Consider the following 16073-nt stretch of genomic DNA (forward strand, 5'->3'; position numbering starts at 1 on the left):
GGTCCTTTTATTAAGGTGCGCATTTAGCGTGCGCTAAATCAGCTAGCATACCTTAATAAAAGGACCTCTAAGTATCTTAATAAAAAATTTGGCCCGTGACTTAGCCTGTGTTTTAGATTTCAGCCCCTTATGTGATTGAGTTTGACACCCCTGGCATAGAATGAAGTTAAGAGGTGATAGGCTCTGGAGTAATCTGAGAAAATGCTTTTTTATGGAAAGGGTGGTAGATGTGTAGAACAGTCTCCCAGAAAAGGTGGTAGAAACAGAGACTGTGTCTGAATTCAAGCGGGCCTAGGATAGGCACGTGGGATCTCTCGGAGAGAGAAAGAGATAATGGTTACTGCAGATGGGCAGACTAGAATGGGCCATTTGGCCTTTTATCTGCCTTCATGTTTCTATGTTTCTGTGTTAGACATGCAGGCATACACATGGCTGCTTTTGTTTCTTTCTTCTTCCAGGAACACCTTTGTGTTGGAATATTGTGGTGAGGTGCTGGATCACAAGGAATTTAAAGCTCGAGTGAAAGAATATGCTCGAAGCAAGAACATCCATTACTACTTTATGGCTCTGAAGAATGATGAGGTATGTCATGCAAATTTAAAACAGCCAGAGGCTAAAGAGTAGAGCAAATCACATTCTTCTTTTAGTGAGGTTAACAGAAAATGGAAGATAATTTGATTCCTTCCTATATCTAATTGTATACTGTATATGGGTCATTCCATGTCAAGTGGACCAATACTGAAAACTGCCCATGCTCGACCCCCTTGAAATCCAACCAAATTTTACAGGGGTGTTGTCTAGGGTCTCATATGAAACTGCAAAATTTTTTGGATCTATCTCAATTTGGTCAGGAGCCTAGGGGTGGTTGAACAATTAATTTAGGAAAATTTTTAACATTTTAGATATAATGTAGAGATTGATAATCAAACACATATTCTATATTTTTATAACCAATTATGTAGTTGTGAATTGCTTTTTTTTCTAGCCCACAATAGATTAGCTTGAAACTCTAGATCAGCATTCTTCCAGTGAATTTAAATGCATTGTCACCTTTGATATTCACAGTGAAATATTTTTCAGGTTTTCTTTAGAAGTTGACTAGCACTATGGTAGTGCCTGCCATAGCATGTATACCAGTCCAGCCCAGAACAAGTGTGAGTTGTGTCTGTCGTCTAGTGCAGTGGTTCCCAACCCGTCCTGGAGGACCACCAGCCTCTCAGGTTTTTGGGATAGCCCTAATAAATATGCATAAGAGAGATTTGCGTATAATGGAAATGACAGGTATGCAAATCTGCCCCATGCATATTCATTAGGGCTAGCCTGAAAACTTGACTGGCTGGCGGGCCTCCAGGACAGGGTAGGGAACCACTGGTCTAGTAGATGGAAACAGAAAAACATAGTACAGTGGTACCTCGGTTTACGAGTGTTTTGCAAGACGAGCAAAACACTCAGCAAACTTTTGTTTCGTAAACCGAGCACTGCCCCGATAAACGAGCACTCAGCAATGGTGGCCCAGGGGTGAGTACCTGCGGGTGCTGCAGCGATTCCAAAGTGGTGCCTTCCTTCTCTCGGGGTCCCCGTGCGGCTGCCCTCCTGCTTCGGCCGATGCCTCTGCCATCAGTCAGCGCCTCCCGGCTTCCATCTAAGCCTGCTGCCATCCTGAATGAGCATGCGTGCGGCTTCACCTCTCTTCTCCTAAGTCAGCCGCTGCCCCGACAACACGCTCACCACGTATAAGCACGCAGGACGAATCTTCTGAGTTTGCATTAAGGCCTATGGGGAACTTTGCTTTGATAAACGAGCATTTTGGATTACGAGCATGATCCTGGAACGGATTATGCTCGTAAACCAAGGTACCACTGTACAGTATTTTTTGCTCCATAAGACACACTTTTTTCCCACCCAAAAGTAGGTGGAAATGTCGGTGCGTCTTATGCAGCGAAGATACAAATTTTTAACAACCCCCCAGTCGATTCTTTTTAAAACATCCCCCAGTACCTTTTTAAATCCCTGTTCCTTTTTAAAACACCCCGTCCAGTGGTGTATTGGCCGGCAGGCGCAAGCTCTCCGCCCGCCTTCCTGGGCTCGCTCCACTTTCTGAATGGTGCCTTCATTTCTCGCGAGTCGCCTTTCCTTGATTTGTTTGTCATTACACTTTATTATAGGGAGTGGGCTAAGGGGGGACAGTGCCTTGTTTTACTCTTTCTGGCATGTTCTTTTACTGTCCTTGGGTGTGTGTGTGCTGGGTATTGTTGTTGAATACAAAAAAGTTTGAACATTACCTGTTTCCTTCTCTGTTCAATAAAAATTGTACCATAAAAAAGGGACCGAGGGGGATTAGAAAAGGTACTGGGGGGCAGGTTACAGTGCAGTGGGACAGGGTACAGAGCCTAGCAGGGAAGGGGGGTGGGTGCAGAACCTGGTATATATTGTTACACAATTTGGTTCAGAATGTGTTGGTTTTTTCCTTATTTTCCTCCTCTAAATCTAGGGTGCGTCTTATGAAGTGAAAAATACGGTAGTTCTTCTTTGTGCTTTGCAGAGATAGAATATTCAGTATTTCTGTTATGCCCCTTCCGGATTCCATATGCTAGGTATTCAAGCCCAACCCGCAATCCAGGAGTTGCAGAAATCCAACACTGAGCACATGCTCCATCCCCTTAGCCTGAGGGCTAGAGAGCATATCCAGTTACAAGTTCTGCAAGCAATCTGTGCAGAAGTCTCTTCCAGTTGCTCTGCTTCTTTTCTTGTGTTTTCGCTTAAAGTTCGCTTTCTCGGTGGTTTCAGTGTCTTGAGAACCCTTCCGAGTGGTCCCCTGTTGGAGAAAAGGACGCGGTCCCGCAGTGCCGAACTACTTCACAGAGAAACTCTGGTGGATCTGTGGAGCCAGCTTGCTGTGTGCCTCCCTTCCTATACTCGGGGCCCCTTCCCCTGGGAGTTTGCTTGCCCAGTGACCTTGTCATGGGTTTTAAGCACAAGTGCAGGTTATATGCGTCTGGAGTGAAACCCACCTGGGTTTCAAGGCACAGACTGCCTTTCCCGCTCCCGACCGCATGGCAAAGATCCGTGGGGGGTGGAGGTCATAGTCGGTGTCCGGCTGACTAGCAATCCGAAGATCTTCAACTCTGATCATTTGGAGAAGTTTCTGAAGCAGAAAATCCTTTTCCTCCATTCAGCCGCTGTTAATACTGCTGACAGGCATGGCACTGCAGAACTGTGAGTACACCTCCATTATTTCCTATGGAAACTTCGGGGGTGGCTTGCTGAATGCTTAAAAAGTTATTTTTCACAATTTCTGAGGGTAGGGTTCAGGTCGTCCACCTCCCCAGACCCCAAATCACTATTTTTTATTTTCGTGTTTTATTTTTGCCGTTTTTGGCACAAAGTTGTGACGGCGTCTATCTTAGATTTTAAAAATGATCTTGTTTTCTAACTTTTTTATTTCTGCCTCAAAACCCCCTCGATTTGATTCAAAATCATTTGGAATGGACTCCCCAGCCCCTAATCTGGTGAATGTGGACATGGATTGTATTGGATCGGTGCCATATCAGCGATTGTGTACTGCATGCAATAGTGGGAAGGGGGTGGGAGTTTTGGACTTTGCCTCCTTCGAGTAATCTTGGGCCCGTGCCTTCTGAAGAAAATCTTGCCCAGAGGCCGTCCTGCAGTCTGGCGCAAAACTCCTGTGTTCTGAGTCTGGGGACTGTTTCGGCACAGGGCATGTACCTCAACAGAGCCCTGTCATGGTTGCAGGGTGGGCCTTTTCACCAGATTCTACTTGGCTCTTCTTAAAGGTGTATTCTTCAGATCCCACTCATTTGATGCAGCTGTCGGGCATATCTGGTCTTTTTGGGCCTGTTGCACCTGTTCATTTGTCTGCTTTTCCTTTTTCAGGCTCAGAGTGAAAGGATCAGATCTTGTGCAAGTTGGCTGGCAGGACAGGATTTCCTGTTTGTCCTGACTGCTGCGCTTTGCCATGGTCGGCCATGGCCAAGGCTTTGATCACTTCATGGATTCGAATGGCCATTTTCACAATGTCCATCGCCCATGGCAAGCAGCCACCGATTTCGCTTAACACCCACTTGACTGGAAGTGTGGCTGTGTCATGGGCAGTCTCGTGCGATTCATCCTGATGAACTTTGCAGGGTGGCTACTTGGTCCTCTTTTTATAATTTTACCCGATTTTTACCGAGTAGATGTGGTGGCTCATTCTGATGCCGCTTTCAGCGACCTCGGTGTTGAGGGCAGGCTCTTCTGTCCCTCCCTAGATGTTACCGTTGCTTTAGCATGTCACCTATTGTGTGGAATCCGGAAGTGACATAACAGAATGGAAGATTAGGTTTATACCTTCGACAATCTTCTTGCTCTTAGTCCCTGTAGGATTCCATATGACCATCCCTCTCTGTGTACATTCAGTTGTTTGGAATAGCCTGCTTCTTTCTGCCTTGATGATTCTCCTTACAGGTTTGAACGTTTTCCAGCAAGTTGACAGATCCTGTGGAGCGTTTTCTCTGAGTATATACATTACCGAAGGCCTTTCTTGGGGTGCTTATTGCACACAGCAGGTTAGTTCTACATTGTTCAACAATGTTTTTTTCTGAGTTGCCTTTGTGCCTGTTTATCGCTTGTTAATATTTTGCAGAGCAAACCAGTTTAAGAATTACTTATGTTGCTGGGGATCCTCCCCCATACCCACTTGCCACAGATTGTTCAAGTAAGTTGCTTGGCTTTGGGATGTAACTGGATATGTTTGCATGTGCTCAGAAAAGTTTGTGGATTTCTGCAACTCCCGGAATGCGGGTTGGGATTGAACCCCTAGCGTATGGAATCCTACAGGGACTAACAGAAAGAAGATTATCGAAGGTATAAACAAACCTAATCTTCCAAAAAGTACTCAAACTGACCAGATGACCACTGGATGCATGAAGTCATGACCCCTCCCACACCCCAAAGATGTGAACGAAACAGTACATACCAGCCTCTTTGACAGCTGCAGATATTATGGGAAATCTTAGTAGACTAGCAAGCAGATGTCTGGAGTAACCTGGTGGGTGGTGGTGTGAATCATAGAGAGGAATCCAGACCCATATCCCGCCCTACCCACTACATTAATGCTTATGGTGGAAAGTATGAGGCCACCAAAACTCTCTCAAAATCTATTGTACTGTAGTATAGGTGACACCTGCAGCCATAAGGGCTGTTGGGGTGGTAAGCAGGTGGGTATAGTAAGTTTTGGGGCGTTTTGGAGGGTTCAGTATACACTATAAGGGGGTTATGGTAAAATGTGTACCTGGTGCCCTTTAAGTGAAGTTCACAGCAGTGCCCCCTAAGGTGCCCGACTGCTCTGTTGGCATGTCTGTGTGGCCAGTCCCATTTCCAAACTTGGACGACTGGTTGATCAAGACTCCAACATCACAAACAGGTCAACATGCCACCAATTCAACAGTTCGTTTCCTGGAGCTGCTTGGGTTTGCTGTTGACTACCAAAATCCACATTTACACCCTTCTCAGTTGCAGGTGTTCATAGGGGCTCTCTTGGATACTACACAGGTCAAGCTTTTCTACCAAAGTAGAGTCTCAACAATCTTGTTCATTTGTGTCAAGCAGTGTCCACCCTTCAATTACTTCTGCACATCTGATGTTATTCCTTCTCAGTTACATGGCGTTGATGGTACACATTACTCCATTTGCATTTCTTCACCTTAGTACCACAATGGATCCTGTCGACTTGATGGTCTCAAGCCCCATGACATCTATCTGCTCCAATCCAAGTCACCTCAGACCTCTGTCACTCTCCCCGATGGTGGATGGTTCATAAGAATAGCCTTACCAGTTCAGACCAATGGTCCATCTAGCCCAGCATTTCATCTTCACAGAGGCCAATCCAAGTCACAAGTACCTAGCAAAAACCCAAATAGTAGCAGCATTCTATGCCACCAATCCAGGGCAAGCAGTGGCTTCTCCCAAATCTGTCTCAACAGCAGTTTATGGACTTTTCCTCCAGAAACTTGTCCAAACCAGCTACATTAACCGCTTTTACCACATCTTCTGTCAACGCATTCTAGAGCTTAACTATTCTCTGAGTGAAATAAATATTTCCTCCTATTGGTTTTCAAAGTATTACTTTGTAATTTCATTGAATGTCCCCTAGTCTTTGTAAATTTTGATGCAGTAAGAAATCAGTCCACTTGTACCCATTCTACATCACTCAGGATTTTGTAGACTTTGATCATATCTCCCCTCAGCTGTCTCTTTTCCAAGCTGAAGAGTCCTAACATCTTTAGTCTTTCCTCATATGAGAGGAGTTCCAACCCCATTTATCATCTTGTTTGTTCTTCTTTGAACCATTTCTATCAAAAATTTATTTTATTCAGATAGAGCTTTGGATTCTTGTCCAGAAATATCTAAGAAGAAAGAACATTTTTTAATTGAATCAGGTTGGGCAGACTGGATGGACCATTTGAGTCTTTATCTGCCGTCATCTACTATGTTACTAGGTTACTATATTACTATGTTATTAATAACAAACTGATAAATACATTTTTTTTATTAATAACAAACTGACAAATAAAATACACACAGTACATCAATAATTGAACATCATTTATAAATGCCAGTCATCCTTCCCCTCCTCCCCACCCCACAGATCCCTCATTCCAACAACCAAGTCAGTAGCTCTGAGACACCTTTACCTTTGTTCTTATGATGGCTCAGTTCACAAAAAAGGAATCACTAGCCCTCCCACCCACAACCTCCCACCCAGCCTTCCCCTTACTCTTGAGAGTTAGTCAGTACAGTGAATCCGCTATAAGAACATAGATATAATATGCTCAACAGAGCATACCAATATCAGCACTTGATAGATTAATTCAGCAATAGGATCTTGAGTCACCGTTGACTGATCTGACCACTCCCAGCCTCTCGTCCTAACCCCAAGTACCCCAAGTCAGTGAAATTAAGAGCAAAGAACACATTCGTGATGAATATTCAATGGGTCATATACTTGAAACAAAACAACACCCAGGAACAACCCCCTTGTTACCTAAAGATGCAACGAATTTAAGACTGAACTGCAAACCCTAGGAGACAGATTTTGAATGTATGGGTCCCAAATTTGCCAAAATTATCTTGTTTATTTATATGTGGGGGATGTGGCTCTAGCTTCCAGAAGCATGAGCATATGAAGAGATGCTCTCTAGTGCCAAAAGGATGGTGGGGAGTCCTCAAGCCAGTTCTGCAATTGTATTTCTGACCTACAATAGCGCCGTGCGAATCAGTCCCCTACTCCCTTTCTTATAAGTCCCACTACCATTGGAGGAAAAGCACAGCCTGGTAAGAGAGAGGTATAATTATACAGATCAAAGCCCTCAAAAAAGAAAAAAACCTCCCTCCAAAAGGTCTGAATGAGAGGGCATAACCAAAAGGCGTGCCCTAAAGTATTATTTCTCTGTTTACATTTAAGACAAACATCAGTATCGTTTAGCCCAAAATGGAAAGCCTGGGCTTGTGAAACATATGCTCAGGAGACCACCCTAAAAGCACTTTATCCCAGGACAAGCAGGCATGATATTCTCACATGTGGGTGACGTCATCTACGGAGCCCCGGCGCGGACAGCTTTTCAAGCAAACTTGATTGAAGTTTCAAGTTTGCACACTGCACCACGCATGTGCGTGCCTTCTCGCCCACTAGAGGGCGCATCCCACCTCGTGGTCCTCAGTTCAAATTTTTCCGCGGAGCAAGAAAGCCCTGTGGATCTGAGCTCCAGTGTTTTTGCCTTCTAGCTGCCGCGTTTAGTTTGTTTTCCTTCGAATTAGTTCGCGGTGCTGTTTTTCTTTTCGTTTCCCTTCAAAAAAAAAAAAAAAAAAGTCTTTCGTTTTTCATCGGGCTCCGGGGGCTCCCGGAATCCGTGGCCGCGGGACGTCGGTACGTTCCCGGCCTTCTTCTTTTTCTTCGTGGATGTCCCGTCCTGTTACGGGATTCAAAAAGTGCAGCCGGTGCGAGAGGTTGCTTTCCATCACTGACCCTCACCGGTGGTGCATTGTCTGTCTTGGGCCCGAACATCCGACAGACTCGTGTGATCGCTGTGCTACCTTCCAAAACAGGGCCCTCCGTCGCCGTAAGGCAAGAATGGCCGAATTGTTCGCCGTCGACGTGCCGCCTAAGGCCTCGACGTCGGCCTCGGCTTCGGCCCCGGCCTTGACCTCGTCCTCGGGGGCCTCGGCCTCGCCTCGGCCCTCTTCCTCGAAGGCGTCGTCAGTGAAGCAAGCTTCGGGTAAGTCCTCTGTTCCATCCCCTTCAGCAAAGAAGCCATCCTCGAGTCAGGCCAAGGCGGGTGGGTCGACCCCGGCCCCGCATCGGACCTCGACTCCGCACACCCCGAGGGAATACTCGAAACCGAGGTCGCCCTCCAGGGAGTGTGCCCCGGACTCGGAACTCCCCACCTTCGTGGGGATTCCGGCCTTCCAGGATCTCCTCCGAGCTCTGATCTCATCGGAGCTGTCGGGAGCCCTGGAAGTGTTGCAGCGTGCTGCGGTTCCGGCGGCCTCGACCTCGGCCGGGGCGCCTTCGGTCTCGGAGGCCCCGGCCTGGGCTCCCTCGGGAGCCCCGGCCTCGGCGACCTCGGCCTCGGGTACGGTGGCCCCGTTCGCCTCGGTCTCGGCCCCGCCCCGGACCTCGACCTCGGGAGAACCCCCTGAGCGGAGTGTAAGGCCCAAAGAAAAGTTGCGCAGAGTGCGCCGTCTTTCCTCCTCTTCCTCCGGGTCTTCCAGACACGCCTCGCCCTCGACGCGACCTCGGACGGGGCGTCGATCGAGGAAGTCTAAGCGGCCCCGAGGCTCGCCTCGGCGCGACCGTTCCTCGTCGTTCGGGGGCGAGGCGCTGCAGGTGTCGGAGTTGCGCCTCGACAACCCGAGGCTCCTCCGCTCACCTCATGGGAAGTCTTCCCGGGCCGCCTCGCCGAGGAAACGGGAGAGTGTCCCACGAACCCCGGGGTCCTCACCCAAGGGTTCTGCGAGGAGGATAACTTCCCCTTCCCCCTCGAGGGCCCTCGAGAGGGGATCCTGGGATTCGGGATCGGTTAGGGATCCTCATTATTCCCATGAGGCCTCCCCCCTCTCCTCGGTGGGGCGGTCGAGAACCCCGTCCCCCCAGGCTAGGCCGTCCTCATTTTCATCCTTCGTTCAGGACATGGCCCAAGCCCTGGGGATTGACCTCATGGTAGGCTCTCGGTATTCCAAAGAATTTTTGGAGGAACAGGACCTCCCCACTCTTCCTAGGGAGGTGCCTAGACTCCCTCTCAACAGTGTCCTTCTGCAAACCTGGCTGAATAACTTGTCAAACCCTCTTACAGTCACGTCTGTGCCTTCAAAAATGGAATCGAAGTATAGGACGATTCCCCCTAAAGGGTTCGATAAGGCGCAGCTCTCACACCAGTCTCTTCTGGTGGAGTCTGCTCTTAAAAAATCACAGCCCTCACGGGTTTCTGCGGCGGTTCCACCAGGCAGGGAGGGGCGGACCCTGGACAAGTTTGGCCGTCGCCTCTATTCAAATTCCCTGATGGCCACCAGGGTTCTAAATTACGCCTTCACCTTTTCCTCCTATTTGCGTGGTATGGTGAAGGACCTTCCTCAATATCGAAACTCGTTACCGGACTCCCAAAGAGCAGGATTCGATAAGTTTATGTCCAACCTGTCTCAATTGCGGTTGTACCTATTCCACGCAGTGTACGACGCCTTTGAGCTGGTTTCGAGGGTGTCGGCCCTCGCGGTGGCCATGCGCCGCTTGGCCTGGCTTCGCACCCTCGACATGGACCCAAACCTGCAGGAACGCCTGGCAGACTTGCCTTGTGTGGGGTCCGAGTTATTCGACGAGTCATTGGATGCGGCGACCAAACGCTTGTCGGAACAGGAGCGCTCTCTAGCATCCCTGGTCCGCCCCAAACCTAGGCCCCCGCCGCAGAAACCCTTTCGGCCTCCGCCGCGCCGATACCCTCAGAAGTCGACCCCGGCTTTCTCGAGACCGCCTCCGAGACGTCCGTCTCAGCGAGGCAGAGGGGGACAAACCCAAGCCCAGGCGCAGGGCCCTTCTAAGCCCGCACCTTCCTTTTGACGGGCTGAGCGGACGGGGCGGGTTCCCCTCCGCACTTTCACAGGAACCCCTTCCTATCGGGGGCCGTCTTCGGTCCTTCCGGGAGGCATGGACCGGGATTACCTCAGACGCTTGGGTGCTCCGGATCGTCTCCGAGGGCTACTCGCTCAACTTTGTGTCCTCGCCGCCGGACAGTCCCCCAAGTTTAGTCCCCTGCAACCGTTCGCAGCTACCGACCCTTATAACCGAAGCCAAAGCCCTCTTGAAGCTTCGGGCGGTCGAGCCGGTCCCCAAGGAACAGTGGGGTACGGGGTTTTACTCCCGCTACTTTTTGGTCCCAAAAAAGACCGGGGACCTGCGCCCCATACTGGACCTCAGGAAGCTCAACAAATTCCTGGCCCGGGAGAAGTTTCGAATGCTATCTCTCCCGGTTTTGTACCCCCTCTTGGGGGAAGGGGACTGGATGTGCTCCCTCGACCTGAAGGAAGCATACACCCATGTTCCGGTGCACCCCGCCTGTCGAAGATTCTTACGATTCCAGGTGGGGGACCTCCACCTCCAGTACAGGGTACTGCCCTTCGGCCTGGCCGCGTCCCCACGAGTATTCACGAAGTGCATGGTGGTGGTTGCAGCAGCCCTCAGGTCACGTGGACTCCATGTGTTCCCTTACCTGGACGATTGGCTCATCAAAGCCCCGACCAGGGAGGGGGTTATCTCAGCGACCCGACAGTCTATTGCCTTCCTGCAAACTCTCGGGTTCGAGATAAACTTTCCAAAGTCTCAGTTGAGGCCGTCGCAGTCTCTTCAATTCATAGGTGCGGTGCTGGACACGGTGCGCCTACGCTCCTACCTGCCGACCCAGCGGTTGGAAACCTTGGTACGGATGAGCCGCCAGGTCTCTCAACTATCGAGGGTGTCGGCCAAGCGCATGATGATGCTGCTGGGCCATATGGCCTCGACGGTACATGTCACGCCATTTGCGAGGCTACATCTGAGGATCCCTCAGTGGACCCTCGCGTCCCAGTGGCGTCAGGAGTGCGACCCGGTGTCTCGCCTCATTTCGGTAACTCCGCCCTTGCGGAAATCGCTGCGTTGGTGGACAGACTCTTCAAATCTGTCCATGGGGCTATTGTTTCGCACTCCGCCTTTTCGCAAGGTCCTCACCACGGACTCCTCGGAGTACGCGTGGGGAGCCCATCTCGACGGTCTTCGCACGCAGGGCCTGTGGTCGTCAGAAGACCGTCAGTGTCATATCAACGTGCTAGAGCTGCGAGCCATCTTCCTAGCACTTCGAGCCTTCGTTCACATATTGCAGGACCAGGTGGTCCTCGTCCGCACGGACAATCAGGTGGCAATGTATTATGTGAACAAGCAGGGAGGAACGGGGTCATGGCCCCTCTGCTCCGAAGCTCTTCGCCTCTGGGAGTGGGCGGCCTCCCGGAACATCTTCCTCCGGGCGGTCTACATCCAAGGAGAACGGAATTGCCTGGCGGACAAACTGAGTCGACTTCTGCAACCGCACGAGTGGACTCTACACTCAGCAGTTCTACGCGAGGTTTTCGCTCGCTGGGGAACGCCACAGGTGGATCTGTTTGCCTCTCCGGAGACACACAAACTACCACTATATTGTTCTCGGATGTACTCGCAGGACCGTCTGGAAGCGGATGCCTTCCTACTCGACTGGGAAGGGAGGTTCCTGTATGCATTCCCTCCGTTCCCTCTGATCATGCGAACGTTGGTACACCTAAAATCGTCCACGGCCACGATGATTCTCATAGCACCTCGGTGGCCGCGTCAGCACTGGTTCTCCCTGCTGCTCCAGCTCAGTGCCAGAGAGCCTCTTCCCCTGCCTGTCTCTCCTTCTCTGCTGTCTCAGAGTCAAGGATCCATGTTACATCCCAATCTGCAGTCATTGCACCTGACAGCCTGGTTTCTTGTTCCCTGACTCCTCCGGACCTGTCTCAATCGGTGAAGGAGGTGTTGGAAGCCTCCCGCAAGATCTCGACGAGGCTTTGCTATGCGCAGAAATGGACCAGGTTTTCCACCTGGTGCTCGTCTTTTCACCTGGATCCGGTATCAGTTCCGGTATCCTCGGTTTTAGAATATTTGTTTCATTTGTCGCGCTCCGGCTTGAAAACCACTTCGGTGCGGGTTCATCTCAGTGCGATTTCTGCTTTCCACCAACCTCTGGAGGGACGCCCTCTGTCACTCCATCCCTTGGTGACACGCTTCATGAAAGGGTTACTCAGGGTTTGTCCCCCTCTTAAGCCTCCGTCTGTCGTGTGGAATTTGAATGTGGTTCTGGCTCAACTGATGAAACCCCCGTTTGAGCCACTCAACAAGTCCCTCTTGAAATTTCTGACTTGGAAGGCGGTGTTTCTAATTGCCCTCACCTCCGCCAGGCGGATTGGGGAGTTGCAAGCCTTGGTTGCGGACCCTCCTTTCACTGTCTTTCATCACGACAAGGTGGTTCTCCGCACCCATCCTAAGTTTTTACCTAAAGTTGTTTCTGACTTCCACCTCAATCAGTCCATTGTCCTTCCTGTGTTCTTCCCGAAGCCCCACTCCCATCCTGGCGAGACGGCGCTTCACACGCTTGACTGTAAGAGGGCGTTGGCATATTATCTTCAACGCACCAGGCCTCATCGGAAGGTTCCTCAATTGTTTTTGTCCTTCGATCCCAATCGATTAGGGCATCCAGTTTCCAAGCGCACTCTGTCTAACTGGTTGGCCGCTTGCATTTCCTTTTGCTACGCTCAGGCTGGCCTTCCTCCCCCGGGTCGAGTCACGGGGCACAAGGTCCGAGCGATGGCAGCTTCGATAGCTTTCCTCCGATCCACTCCGATGGAGGACATATGTAAGGCTGCCACTTGGTCTTCGGTTCATACATTCACCTCTCATTACTGTCTGGACACTTTATCCAGGAGTGACGGCCGGTTTGGCCAGTCAGTTTTGCAAAATCTGTTTTCCTAAATTGCCATCCTCCCACCTGCCCTTTTTTGGTTAGCTTGGAGGTCACCCACATGTGAGAATATCATGCCTGCTTGTCCTGGGATAAAGCACAGTTACTTACCGTAACAGGTGTTATCCAGGGACAGCAGGCATATATTCTCACAACCCGCCCGCCTCCCCGGGGATGGCTTCCTTGCTAGTTATGGAACTGAGGACCACGAGGTGGGATGCGCCCTCTAGTGGGCGAGAAGGCACGCACATGCGTGGTGCAGTGTGCAAACTTGAAACTTCAATCAAGTTTGCTTGAAAAGCTGTCCGCGCCGGGGCTCCGTAGATGACGTCACCCACATGTGAGAATATATGCCTGCTGTCCCTGGATAACACCTGTTACGGTAAGTAACTGTGCTTTCTTGATAATATACACTGAAAGTTGTTGCAATTATTAAACTGAATGCCCTCTCAACCCTATCATATTCAATCCGAGATCCCAAGTCATGCTCCCATCTGACATCTCAGAGATTATAATTTCGTCTCTGGGACAAAGTCCATAATATTGTATGGTAGTATGACACAGAAGGCACCCAGTCCTCAGCAGATGTAAATAAGTCCCCCAATTTGCGTCCCACTCCTACCACCAGCCAGCTCTCTTTAAATGACTGATATAATGTTTTAGCTGCAAATAAGTGTATTGGTCATTATTCTGGACCGCTGGATTATCCATAAAGTCTTCAAACTTCACTATGCTACCCTCCTCATTCACAAATGCTAATACATGTGCTAAATTGGAGTTGGCCCAAGCAGGCCAACAGAACAGCTGGCTAGGCAACTTCATCAAGCACTCCTCATCCTACCTCAGCTTCAGAAAACTAATTAAAACCAACCTGTTTAACCAATTTGTAACCAAGAACTCTTAAATCCTTATCCCTGTATACTACTTACATGTACTCGAAGTCTCTACATTGTAGCTTTTACTCTGTCTCTCTCCCTCCCTACAAATATTCATGTACTCAAAGACTTCATTGTTATTTTTTTCGCTGATTGTCCAGCTCTTCTTATTGTAAACCGCCTCGAACTACTATGGCTTTGGCGGTATATAAAAATAAAATTATTATTATTATAATTGATCTATTATCCAAGCCCGAAAGGAAATCTAGGTTCCCCACAATAGGGAGCATATCCTTAGGTGAACACTCAATATTCCATAGTTTCAACTGGGCCCTCTACACATCACGTATTTAAGTAAGCAGAGGGTGTCCAAGTGTGGAGACAATCTCAGTCAGTCAACCTGTAGGAAGTAATAAACTAAACTAAACCTTAAGTTTATATACTGCATCCTCTCCATAAAGATAGGGTCGAAACAGGGAGCCTTCCATATCCCCTGGGGTAAAGTCTGAAGTTCCCAGTATCCTCTTTGAACCTTTTCTAATGACACTATATCTTATTTGAGATAAGGAGACCAGAACTGAACCGCAATACTCAAGGTGAGGTTACACCATCGAGCAATACAGAGGCATTATAACAGTATTACCGTATACACTTGAATATAAGTCGATCCGAATATAAGTCGAGACCCCCCTTTTCCCCCAGAAAAGGAGGAAAAATGGTTGACTTGAATATAAGTCGGGCGGCTTAATATTCAAGTGCCCTGCCCTGTCAGGGTCTGCACCCAGCTCCCTTTCTGCCAGGCACTGCACCCAGCACTCTTCCCTCCCTCCCCTGTCAGGCATTACACCCAGCTCCCTTTCTGCCAGGCACAGCACCCAGTACCCTTCCCTTCCTCCCCTGTCAGGCATTGCACCCAGCCCCCTTTCTTCCTTCCCTCCCCTGACAGACTCTGCACCCTCCCTACCTTCCAGGCTCTGCAGCTTGCTGCCCTTCCTGTCCTAGCCTCAGGCTCATACCTCTACTGGTGATCGTCGGTGGAGGTGCAGCGGGCAGGAACAAACTTTCCAAGTTCCTACCCTGCTGTTAATTGGCTGCCTGTGAGCATCTTCGGCCGCTGAGAAGAAGCACGAGCAGGCATGCGATTTTGCTCTTTTGCCCAGTGCTGAGCGGCATCTCACGAGATGACACCCAGATCTTTTTCTTGAGCACTGACCCCCAAGGTGGACACTAGCATCTGGTAACTATGATTTGGATTATTCTTCTTAATATGCATCACTCTGCAATTTTTTACATTGAATTTTAGTTGCCAGAAATCTAACTTTTGCTGATCTTTTTCATGTTTTCCTCTCCTGGAGTGTCCAGTTTGTTACCAATCTTGGTATCATCCACAAAAAGGCAAACCTAACTCTTCGGCAATATCACTCACAAACATATTGAACAGATCGGCCCCAGCACTGATCCTAAGGCACTCTACTACTCATCTTTCCTTTCTCCGAACAAATTCCATTAACCATCACCCTCTGACGTCTGTCCATCAACCAGTTTCTAATCCAGTTCACCACTTTGGGTCCTAACTTTAGCCAGTCAAGTTTGTTCAGGAACCTCCTATGAGAAACTGTCAGAAGCTTTGCTGAAATCAAAGTAAGTTATATCTAGCACACTTTCTTGATCTATTTCTCTGGTTACTCAGTCAAAGAATTCAGTCAGATTCATTTGGCATGATTTACCTCTAATAAAGCCATGTTGTCTCGGATCTTGTAACCCATTTGATTCCAGGAATTCCACTGTCCTCCTACAGCAATGCTTCTATAATTTTTCCAATAACCGAAGTGAGGCTTACCAGCCTGTAGTTTTCCTTTTCATCTCTATGACCACTTTTGTAAAGAGGAACTACTTCTGCTCTTCTCCAGTCTCATGGAACCACTCCTGTCTCCAGAGATTTATTTAACAAATTTTTAAGTGGAGCTGCCAGAACCTCTCTGAGCTCCCTCGGTATCCTGGTATGGATCCCATCCATTCTCATGGCTTTGTCCATCTTCAGTTTTTCGAGTTGTTCATGAACACTTTCTTCTGTGAACGGCATGGTACCCATTCCATTCTCACTTGTAATTTTGCCTACCAGTCGTGGCTCTTCTCCAGGATGTTTCTC

The 16073-nt window shown here is 49.1% G+C and overlaps 1 protein-coding gene across 4 annotated transcripts in view; it reads left to right on the top strand.

Annotated features, from left to right (window-relative positions):
• The window catches only part of SETD2 (SET domain containing 2, histone lysine methyltransferase), a 282749-nt gene that overhangs the window by 77986 nt on the left and 188690 nt on the right, over positions 1-16073 (top strand). For all 4 annotated transcript variants that reach the window (XM_033931879.1, XM_033931878.1, XM_033931876.1 and 1 more), the window contains one exon: positions 459-582. In XM_033931879.1, the coding sequence (XP_033787770.1) occupies positions 459-582 (124 nt within the window). The remainder of the gene's footprint in view (positions 1-458; positions 583-16073) is intronic.

The sequence above is a fragment of the Geotrypetes seraphini genome, chromosome 2 (genome assembly GCF_902459505.1).
Source record: "Geotrypetes seraphini chromosome 2, aGeoSer1.1, whole genome shotgun sequence".
Taxonomy (NCBI): Eukaryota; Metazoa; Chordata; class Amphibia; order Gymnophiona; family Dermophiidae; genus Geotrypetes; species Geotrypetes seraphini.